Here is a 12487-nt window from a genome sequence, read left to right as displayed (position 1 = left end):
TAGGCGTAGCTGTTTTACTCAGTTTTCATCTTAGTGACTTTTACATAACGCCAACAGACACGCATGAATATTTTCGAATATTTAATAAGCTGATTTGAGATACAACCTCTGAATATTTGCTACATCACTGCGTATGTGCTCAATTCAAAGGATGTAGCACTGTTCAGTGTAAGGAATTCCGGACCACTCTGTATGCTCAAACGACACAAATTGTGGCCCTGTTACAATTACGCGCTACAATCCATCTCGCAGAATTTCACTTTCGCCTCCAAGATGAGAAAACAATCATTAGCGAAATAGTATAGTGTCACGATAAGAGAAAATCGTTTAATTATCATACCACAATGTTTGCCGTACTTGGTCATCACGTCTGGAAATCATTCCTTAATGTGCGGATAGGCTGCCATTATTAACAAGTTTGCTATTTTGAATTCAATTTTGTATCAAAAAGCATTGTTCTTAAATGTGGCATTTTCAATTCGCAATGAGATTTGTAATGACCCTCGTCATATGCGCCCATCATATAAATAGCCCACTCAGCTTTCTCTCCTTCTGGTAAGGAGAAACATAACATATTGAGTGATTTTAAAGCGAACAGCATCGCCTATGGCCTGACTGCGCAAAAGCACATGTTGGGTTTAACCAGGGTCTTCCCCAGGCCATTTAAGAATTTCGAAATCAGAGTCCCCGGGGCGCTTGAAATTTTCCGATCAGTGTATTCTTCAGTAAAAGAAAGTGGAGATTGTCCAAAAAAAATCAAGGTTTCGCTATCAGTGTATCAATATTCCCTGTTTTAAAAGAGCACTCGGTACCTACTTTCACAAGTAATCGCCATAAACACCACATGGGGTAATGGATAATCCACTGATAAGAGAATAGCATGACGCGCGTATCGATTATTCTAGCCACATTACACGGTCATTTAAATGCTGACAAGGATGTATCTGGTAACTTTCCAGTCGTCAAACTGTGAAGTTCATCGTCCAATCGGTTACGCGAATGCTTATGAGGGCGGGGTTAACTATCGACCATTATTTTTGATTGACGTCGGGCATGAAGTAAGAGTTTATCGCAGCTTGATTAGCAAGAAGTTGTACCATTTGAGTAATATAAATCGGTAATAAGTACAGTACAGAACATTAAAGACGGTTTCCGGCATCATCATCACACCTTTTTACTGTAAACAAGTGTTTATGACTCATAATTAATACGAGAAATTAATTGCAAGTGGTAAACAATTAATTATTATAGCGAGTAAGTTGTGCAAATGACTCCCGGTTACAATTATGTGATAACAATTTATTTAATTCCAGTACATGTATATTTCAACATGTCCATTTATAGAACTGATTCACCTCGTTTTTCTGACATTTATTCGACACGTTATGCGCTTTAACAAATTTTCCTTGAATTAATTACGCACACTTGTAAATGTTTCGTCCGACAATCGCTAGTTAGAAGACTGATGATGGCAACCGGCCGTGATCCTCGTGGACAACGTGAATTTGATGCATAGTTCCGTCAAAACATTTATTCGACTCGTAAAGTGTTTAAACAAATTATCGTTGAATTTATAACGCAACGGTTAATATTTGTTGAAATCTCAAATGGGAATAATTAAATTTGTAATCCGAAACCCATTCCCGTAAGTCGATGTTAACGCGTTTTTAATCCGAAACACACTTCCGAATGTAAATGTTACCGCAACGTTAAATATTTTTGCTTCAAATTAGCAGTGCAAATTTATTTTGTGTCGAATTTTTTTCTCAATTAAAAAGAGCGCGAACATTATGCAGCATGTACAACGTCGCGTCTATTGCATACAAATGGCGTGTATTGAGCGTTTTAACAAGCACACAACAGGTCATGGGATTGACGCATATTCAGAGGCAATATTTCATCAAATCTATAAATAGTCACTTAAAAAATGGCAAGGTTTGTGTTAAAGAAATAACTGAAAGCTTTTATCGTAAATATTTACCAGAAAGAGATTGATAAAAACGGAATAAACGGGATTATCGGGTAATAAATAGAAACTTGAAAAATAGTAAGTATACAGTAATAGAGTCGGGTTGAAACGGATGTATTGGGGAATCGTTCGAATCGGGATTTTACTATCTGTGCGGAAAAGTTTTAAAACAATTAAACAATATAAAATATATATATTTTTAAATGACTAGGGGATTTTTTTGAAGAGTCATAGCGCACCAAATGACGTCTTTTGACGCTGTTTTTCTTTGAGTTATAACGCACCACAGAACGTCAATTGACACGTTAAATTAAAAAAAAATCAACGTCACGAGGGGACACCCCTCCCGAACCCACCCCCGATCGGCCCTGGGGCGCCTGAAAAAATTCCTGGGGAAGGCACTGGGTTTAACAAACGCTTGCCAAAACGCATAAGACCCATTTTCGCATGACGGCGCTATTGACGTGTGATTTAAATGTGTCGAAAGAAAACTGCGTTTTAATCAAATATAAACATACGATATATTTCGATAGTGAAGAAAGATACTCATAACAAGGCATATGAGCACACATATGAAGTGCTCTCCCGTAGTACATTTGTATATTTTTTATCTACTCACACTAATGTGTGGTTTGACAATGCTAACACACATTTCATGTGGCGAATATGCAGCTTACAAGTGAAAAACACAACACAATAGTTTAACTTTTGTTTAATTGTATTTATTTATTTAGAAAAGTAAATTGCTAACTTTATTTCAAAGTCAGCGTATTTGCCTACTACATTTTTTAAAGATATTTATTGTTATAAATATATATTTAATATAATATATTTAGTTGTTTTCGGTTTTAGCGATTAGCATTTTCGAGGTTGCCTATAGTATGCCTGTAGTAATTGATGAGCTCATATCCAACTGTCTATGTATTGAGAACTGTGAATATAAACAAGCTAAACCTTCTAACCTTCTACTATTGCGTTGCTAGCACCTGTAAATACAAAAGATCGCCGCTATCTGTTGAGAACCAAAGAACATTTTCCAGAAATACCCGCTGTAGTAGCATGAACGAGGTTACGAAACAGGTCATTCGTATTATTATTATAAATTGTTTGTTATATTCAGGTTTAGCGATTATGAAACATTTTTTTAATTGTGTCTATCGTATCACTTAAGTTATTGTTGAATTTATGTTCAACGTTTTATAAATTGAGAATATAAATAAGCGTCAACTTTTTCCCGAATCTATTAATAGCCTCAATTCACGACCTGTACTACGTCATTGAGTTGTATGTGAGAGCGTAACCTATTGCGTTGTTATCGCCTGTGGACTTTCCTTTGTTTATCGACAGGCGCATCTATTAATAGCCTCATATCATGAATGCCAAAACACCCGCGAAAAAGAACCACCAGACGAAATAGGACGCTTAATGCAAATACCATGCGACTACGACTTTTATTATGTAAGAACGCTCCGCAATTTCTTTGAAGCCGGGGCCTTGTGATTGCTATTACGTAAAGAATTGACCTCTAACTGAAGTAAGCAAAGGAAACGCAGCACCTAATTGACCCATTCCTTCATGTGCGAAGGCAGATTGAATTTTACTAATGTATGGTTTGCCTATTATAACACACATTATAATGCGGTAAATATGCGACTAACAAGTAAAAAACACTATAATTAAACTTTTGTTTTGAATTAAGTTATTTAGAAACCAAAATTCCAAATCTTATATCAAAACAGCAAGACTACATTTTTTAGAGAATATTCTTGTTATATTTAAATGTATTCAGTTTCAGCGATAATGAAACATTTTTTTATGTTGTTTATCGTATCCCTGTAATAATTGTTGAACTCGTGGTCAACGTATTATTAATTGAGACCTGTGAATATAAACAAGCGTAACCTTATACTAGTGCGTTATTCTCACCCGGACTCCCCTTTGTTTATCGCCAGCCTCAGATTTATGAATGAGATGAGCGAATTTACTACGTCACGCAGACGCAGCATAAAGTGGACTATTTTACTCATTCATAAACAATCTCCTCCGCGACACGTACAATACAATCATTGTTTTTTTTTATTCTTTTCTATAAAACACCATTCGAAACTATTGCATTTAACACGATATTAATATAATGTTTCCATTTGTGAATAAACATTATTGGAGAACTGAAACCTCTTGCATTAATTATACAACTCTTTCTTGCGCGGATACGTGTAGTAAGCGGGAATTGGGCTCCTCGTACCTAGGCCGTACCGACCTGAATTTTACACTAAGCACTTTAGACGGTCGCTAAAGCGACCATCTAAAAATGCTGCTCGAGCAGGTAAATGCTGCTCAAGCAGCATCTAGATGCTGCTCGGGCAGCATTTTGCTGCTCAAGCAGAATTTTTTCTACTGCAGCAGAAAAATCCTGCTCCACCAGCATTTATTTTAAGATTATGGCATCAGCCAATCAGAATCAGATTACACATAGGCATAAATCACATAACGTTGGAGCAATTGATCAACCAAATTTGCATTATCCTACATGACTTATAGACAGGGGTCTCGCGAGTGGGCGAAGTGGGCGATTTCTTCGCCCAATTATGTGCAATTAATCTTAACTTCGCACATTAATTTCATGAAGGCGAAGTGACTTCTCCTCCTTTAAATGATTTACTTTGTGCCAGACATTGATGATTAAAATCGATTTGATGTGGAGAATTGGACACAGGAGGATTATCAGCCATAAGTTGCCCCATTTACAGGTCATGCAAAGTTGAATATTCAACAGAACACTAGAGCTTATAACACTTCTTGAAATTGTTAATAGATGATGCCTTGATTAATTGCCTTGTGCTGGCTACCAATAACTATGCTTCCGCAATGTTAAATGGCCCATTGAAAAATACTAAGGATACTAAATACTAAGGAATGATCAAATGGGAAGAGGTAGCCTTTCACTGGCAATAAATGTGGGGCTCATTTACAGGTCAGATTTGGAATCTCTGCTGCAAAATGAGATTTTTTATGAATTTTAAATTTGAAACAAATATTTGTAACAAAATATGAATTTGATTTAATTCAAAACAAATATGTGTAAAAAAATATGAATTTGATTTATTAAATGTTGAATTGCTTAAAATTAACAAGGAAGTAAAAAGATTCTGAACATTACTGGCTTGTTACAATTGAAGTTTATTTGATACAACTGTTCAGGAAAAAAAAGTACCATTATAATCAACAATCAATTAGAAATAAGAAAAATGTTGGTTTTATACCCTTAACATGTCTTATTGTATAAAACAAGTGAAGAGTTGATTAATCACTGAGCAGAAACCACTTATCTGTTAAGTTGCCGCAAAATATACTTACAAATGTAATACTAAGATCTATGACGCAAATGTACCATTTCTCCCAAAGATGTTACCAATTCTCCCTATTTTGGCTTTAGGGAGAAGTGACTTCTCCCTAAATTTTGAACCTAGCTAGACCCCTGATAGATTTTAAAGCTTAATTATTATTTTATGAACAACTACAAAAAAGGATGAGAATTTAACAAGGGCTGTTTGTAAAACATGCATGCCCCCCATATGGGCTGTCCGTTGTACTGGCAGCCATTGTGTGAATACGACTTTTGTCAATGTGACCTTGACCTTTGATCTAGTGACCTGATAATCAATAGGGGTCATCTGCAAGTCACAATCAATGTACCTATGAAGTGTCATGATCCTAGGCAAAAGCGTTCTTGAGTTATCATCCGAAAATCATTTTATTATTTCGGGTCACCATGACCTTGACCTTTGACCTTGTGACCTCAAAATCAATAGGGGTCATCTCTGAGTCATGATCAATCTACCTATGAAGTTTCATGATCCTAGGCATATGCGTTCTTGAGTTATCATCCGAAAATCATTTTACTATTTCCGGTCACCGTGACCTTGACCTAGTGACCTGAACATCAATAGGGGTCATCTGCGAGTCATGATCAATCTACCTATAAAGTTTCATGATCCTAGGCATATGCGTTCTTGAATTATCATCCGAAAATCATTTTACTATTGCGGGTCACCGTGACCTTGACCTTTGACCTAGTGACCTCAAAATCAATAGGGGTCATCTGCGAGTCATGATCAATCTACCCATGAAGTTTCATGATCCTAGGCGTATGCGTTCTTGAGTTATCATCCGGAAACCATTTTACTATCTCGGGTCACCGTGACCTTGCCTTTGACCTAGTGACCTCAAAATCAATAGGGGTCATCTGCGAGTCATGATCAATCTACCCATGAAGTTTCATGATCCTAGGCGTATGCGTTCTTGAGTTATCATCCGGAAACCATTTTACTATTTCGGGTCACCGTGACCTTGACCTTTGACCTAGTGACCTCAAAATCAATAGGGGTCATCTGCGAGTCATGATCAATCTACCCATGAAGTTTCATGATCCTAGGCGTATGCGTTCTTGAGTTATCATCCGGAAACCATTTAACTATTTTGGGTCACCGTGACCTTGACCTTTGACCTAGTGACCTCAAAATCAATAGGGGTCATCTGCAAGTCATGATCAATGTACCTATGAAGTTTCATGATCCTAGGCCCAAGCGTTCTTGAGTTATCGTCTGACAACCACCTGGTGGACCGACCGACAGACCGACATGAGCAAAGCAATATACCCCCTTTTCTTCGAAGGGGGGCATAATAATAATTGATTAAAACAAAGATTATGAGTTTGTTGCAGTTTGTCTAAAGTTATTGTCAGGTCTATTTCGTTTCCGTAGAGGTAGCTTATGTCGTCCGTTTGTAAGGTCAAATTTGATTGGCTGACGGGTTCAAGGGCTTATTCTAAAAATAAATGCTGGTCTAGCAGCATTTTTTTATGCTGCAGCAGAAGATAAAGTTTTGACCCCTTTGGTGCGCCATAGGCATGGCTGTGGCTACAATTATGGTACTTCTCACAGATCAATACTGATCAAACGTAGCGCTTAAGAGACAGCATAAACAAATTTGGTTTTAATTTATGTTAAAAGATTTGCCATACGATGTAAAAATGTGCTACAAATTTTCTAACCAATACAATATCTCTACATTCTCTGCAAGTACAATGTTTTATTCAGCAATAGAATAATAAAGGCCCTGCTTACCACGAGAAAGACGCTACATATGCACCACTACAGACCATGCATGTTTTTGAATCATTATACATTGATTGGAGCTACATGTACCGGTTTACAAACATGACGTTTTTCTGTTTCACACATCAAAATGACAAGTTTACATTGTAAAACGGCTTGTAAAACAGTGCTAATGAACGTCCGGGCTTAAATTATGCCCCAAAACAGCAGTTGCACGTTTGTTTTACAAATAGTGGAAGTCACTTGGACGTCCGATAATCCGCATGTATACTATTTTCTTATACACAGGACGTGCAAATCAGAAAAGTAAATGGTCATTCACTCTTTTAACTCCGTGCGTAATCGCCATAAAAGAAACATGGGGTAAAAGATCATCCACTGATAGACATAATCAGATTATCGAATAATTAAGTCACATTACACAACCAATCCATGTATCCTGACACGGATGCACCACAAGAAATTCTCAGGAAACTTTCCAGTCACCAAGCTGTGCTGTTAAGCGTCCAATCGAAAATGTGTATAAGGGCAAGAATAACTGGCGACCATGATTTTTATTTAAATGTACCTCAGTCTTCATAATAAGCCTTTATCACAGACTGATTAACAAGGAATCACAGTTTAAAAATTTAAGTAATATCCAACTGTTATTAAACAGTACAATAAAGACGGTGTCGGGCATAATCATCACACCTTTTTACCATAAACAATTACTGTAAACAGTTGTTCTTCATGAGAAGTTAAATGCAAATGGTGAGCAATTAATTACTTACATGTATCACAAGTACGTTGTGAAAACAATACCTGTTACAAATTTTATGCAGTAACAATGTAATTTCAGTACAAGTATTTTTCATCATGTCAATTTATAAAACTGAATTACACAATTTTTCTACAGAGCAGGGGTTTTTATCTGATTTTGGGGAAAGGGCCTGGCCTTTTTTGAGGGGAAAAAAATCGCGCGAAACGTTGAATTTTGGGGGAAAAAATCCTGCGAAAAGCCGGATTTTGGGGAAAATAAGGAAAGTCTAAAATAATCAATTTAACATATTTTACTGTTTTTAAAACAAATTCAAGGCAACAAATAATTTAATTATGCAAAATTTCTGTAGTTTCTACAGTGGATCAGGTTAACTTATATATAAAAAATATAAAAAGTAAAAAAAAAAAAAAAAATTGTTTTTTTTTTTTTTGAGGGGAAAATGAAATCTAGGGGAAAATTTTCCAGCTGAGGGGAAAAGAAATCCGAGGGGAAAGGGCCGATTTTCGGCGGGTCCAAAAGAAGGAAAAAAAAACCTGCAGAGAAGTGATAATAATTGTTAAGTCCCTTTGTACCCATCTGCACCATTCTCCATACATATATGCCATTTAATACCCATGTTTTAATAAGAGCGCGATATTGTTGCTGACAGAGTCCAGTGCTTTCCACAGGAATTTTTTCAGGCGCCCTGGGGTTGCTGTCAATTGATGTTTAGTGGTGCGTTATACATGTAACTCTAAGAAAAACAGCGTCAATAGACATCATTTGGTGCGCTATGACTATTCAAGAACCCCCCCTCCAGCTATAAAGTCATTTATAAAGACATTTTTTAATAAATTTTTTACAACTTTCACACAAAGATAGTAAATCCCGATTCCCCAATACATCCGACTATCAACCCGACTATTACTGCATACTTACTACTTTTCAAGTTTCTATTAATTACCCCGATTTACCCGATAATCAAGATGTTCAAAAGGCAAATTCTGATGACACATGACACAAAAGTGATCACAAAGGCTGAGAGCATTGTTATTTAATCAAATGAATATGGTATTGTTGAAAAACAAATGTGGTTTGATTGTAATAAAAGCTTAAAGTTTTGAATTTATTACACATATTTGGAGTTTTTCATCTAGTTTAGTGGCTTTCTATGCAAATATTTGGATTTGTTTATATTGAATGTGGTACATAAAATGTGCTCATATTTTACATGACAATGATTTATGTTGTTAAAAATGTGCTCCATGTGACATGTCTGTAGCAATGTGGTCTATTGCTATGCAAATTGTGCTTAAATTTGTAAAAAAAGATACAGTTAAGTTACCATAACCAGATCAGTAGCGTAATAAAGTTGTTCTGGTGAAAAGCAATAAATGGTTTGAAACTTCTTTTACACCAGTTTGATTAACTATTACCTTTGCTTACTGATTCAGCACAGTCTTATTTTTAAACGCAGGCAAAATGTATTTGTGATACCTTTTTTCGCCGCAGAATTCATGAAATAAGTCAGTGGTTTAACAAATAAATTGTTTTTATTTGTCTTCTTATATAAACACATGCAATATTGGGCATGATCAGCGTTTATTCAAGTACTGCAATTTTGTTTTTCAGTTCCAGTTACACTCTGAGATAAGAACTGTACAGTCAAAAACTTATAGCAGATATTTTTTACCAAAACAAACACTGGTTAGTCACACAAGTTATAGCATAATTTTTCTCTGCTTTCTGTTTCTGAAAGCATCACACAGCTCCTCCAATGTTTTGTCATTCAGATCTAGACCTTCAATGCATGCAAGCATCAGATGAGTAAGTTTGGTTTGTGTGAATGTGCTGCGTAATGGGGAGCAGTGAGCACAGCAGGTTCATGGTGCTGAATCCTCACTCAACCACAGCAGTGCTTGTTGGTATGATACACATCAGCTGGACATTAATAATCTAATAATTATGTCATAAGACACTTCTTTCTAAAAAAAATAATATATATATTTATTTTTTTGGAAATTGGGATTTTTTTTAAATTATAATTTCGGTTTGGGATCGGGTCCATTTCCTTTGGGAGGCGCAGACAGTGCTGAACCATGAAATTGTTTGAATCATATATAATCATCGATTTTTAACATGGATAAAAAATATAACATTAAGATTGAGGTCATTTATTGCAAGAATCAACAAGATTTGCATATATTTTAATATAATATATTATCAATATGCATATTATCACCCTTGATCCGTTATTGCCCTTATTCTTAATTTCTTTTAAGGTGTTGCAAAATCTTAAACACGAATCAAAACTGAAATGGACTTTTGCAGACAAAATGACTACTAAATGGCTTTTAAATTAATGAGTACACTTCTTACTTTCCAACAGAGTCAAAGCATGTGGACGCAAAAATGTTAAACAAAATGGAAGTCAACAAAGTAGTATATACATGTCAGCAAAACATATCGAAATGAGTGACAAAGAGTAGCTCCAATTACGACTCAACCAATGCGTTTGTAAGAACAGGCCTTGAAGATGCTGTGTTCAAAATAAAATCTAACAATGTCAACTATTTATCACGATACGCAGTCTTGAACATCAAAGTGATCCGCTATGGGAAATGATCCTGTAATGGTAACTTGACTGTATCATGTAATTTGCTATGTACCATTATCATGATATACTATATTTACAACTGTATGCTACATTATTAATTTATTATACGTGATATGAGCTTTTTATTATTTAATGATCTAAAAAAAGAAGAAAAAAAGGTGTAGTCCAGTTTGAGCCCAGAACAGGTTCACTAATGTCATTCTAATACTATCACTTACCAGGCAGACTCTTTTCTATAAAGAAATCATCAGCAAAGAACCATTTGCAGTTATCCAGATTGGCAGTAGAAGAGAGTGATCCCCCAGTACAGTGGAGCCACAGGCCACAATCACACTGGCTGCACTTGCACAGTTCGTCTGTGCTTTTACTCGCAAACTCGATCCAGTTCGGAGTTGAAAATGAAACTATAGTGGCAACAGTCGCTAATAAAACGCAAATAATTGCCGAAATTGCTAACACTGACGCCATTGTTTTATCCGTATGCGATAAACGAACAAAATATGTAGAAAACTTAGGATACAAACTTTTATTTGCCTATGAAAGTTTACTTCCGGTTAAGGTAAAGTTGTCGATAGAAATAAAAACAAACGAAAACAATCTGGTTAATATGTAGTAAATATTTCGTTTTAGGCAATTTTCAAAATATCTTGAAACAGGGACCTATGTATAGGACCCTGCTTTAAATATCGATTAATTGGTAAATATAGGAATATTGACTATCCGCAAACATCATACTGATAAAAATTATAGTTAACATTCGCTAGTATATTAAGGTGAAGTTGTCCGTTGCGAATTTTACACCTTACGCACCAGTCTGTTTATGTACCGACACTTCTTCTTCTTCTTCTTTTATAATAATGGCTATTTTCAATATTGATACATTATGGCCATGCGTGGGGGGTTAAAAAGAAATAGATTGATAGGTTTCCCGAGTTACTCAATTCACTCAGGAAAATCCTATCAACAGTGATAAAAAAGGTGCAAAACCTAACACCTTAAGCCCTTAAGACTTAAATATATACATATACAAATGTGCATGTGGTGAGAATATTAGTCCAGTTAAAAACAGGATAAAAGCAGAATCACTTTATGTACCACTATCTGACACTTTATGTACCATATTTATAATATATAGAGAAAAGTAATATATGGTTTAATATGATTGTGTGTTTTAAATAAAATGTATTTTGTGTGATATTATTTATGAATGTAGAGTTATATATTGCCATAGATTGTATTGTTTTGCCAGATTGCCTAAGTGTCTAAATTCTAATTCAGATTTTTGTAATGTTCTACATTTAATTTAGATTCAAATTCTTGGTTCTTTACAATGGAAACAAAATCAGTTTATAACTACTTATGTGAACAAATGTTCAATTCTAATTCAGATTTTTGTACATTTTTAGATTCAAATTTACATTCAATTTTTTGGTTCTAAAGATTGTAAACAATAACAAAAAGATATAAAATATAATTCAGCAATATTTTATCTTGTAAGAACTGAGGCAATAAGTTTCTCAGGTTTATATCTGAAACAATTTTTTTATAATATTTTCGCGAAAACATTAATTTAATGTGTTAAAATAAAAAAGTTATTGGATTAACTCAAATTTGACTCAATCAACACTTGAGTCAAATTAATCAAAGTTTTTTGCACAGGTAATTATTGCCCATTCATGCTGCTATGAATGCATGGACAATATAACACCTATATAATATACAGGTGGTACATAAAGTTTCAAAGTGGTACCTAAAAGGCCTGGTACATAAAAGGACTGGTACATAAGGTGTAACATTGGTCCATTGCATATAGTATACAATTCATGACAATACACACCACACACATTATTAACAAATCAAATTAAAACAGAAATCACCGCATCAGAACGGTCATTTCAGAGCAAAATCCCGTTCATCATTGAGAACTGTTAAGAGAGATTGTACAGTATAAACAAAGTGAAAACATTACATCAACAAGTGGACAAACATAATAAAAAAACTAGACACATCATATGCACACGCACAACACACACAAAAATAAA

At 35.1% G+C, this 12487-nt stretch overlaps 1 protein-coding gene across 3 annotated transcripts in view; it reads right to left on the bottom strand.

Annotated features, from left to right (window-relative positions):
* The window catches only part of LOC127859902 (uncharacterized), a 45111-nt gene extending 34107 nt beyond the window's left edge, over positions 1–11004 (bottom strand). For all 3 annotated transcript variants that reach the window (XR_008039518.1, XR_008039519.1, XM_052397506.1), the window contains exon 1: positions 10664–11004. Coding sequence is in view for 1 of the 3 variants with exons in the window: in XM_052397506.1 (XP_052253466.1) it covers positions 10664–10913 (250 nt within the window). In the remaining 2 variants the exon portion in view is untranslated. The remainder of the gene's footprint in view (positions 1–10663) is intronic.
* Positions 11005–12487: the final 1483 nt, after the last annotated feature.

This window comes from Dreissena polymorpha, chromosome 15 (genome assembly GCF_020536995.1).
Source record: "Dreissena polymorpha isolate Duluth1 chromosome 15, UMN_Dpol_1.0, whole genome shotgun sequence".
In the NCBI taxonomy this organism is placed as follows: domain Eukaryota; kingdom Metazoa; phylum Mollusca; class Bivalvia; order Myida; family Dreissenidae; genus Dreissena; species Dreissena polymorpha.
Note: the sequence above shows the minus strand (reverse complement) of the source record. Positions and strands in the feature narration are given on the sequence as shown.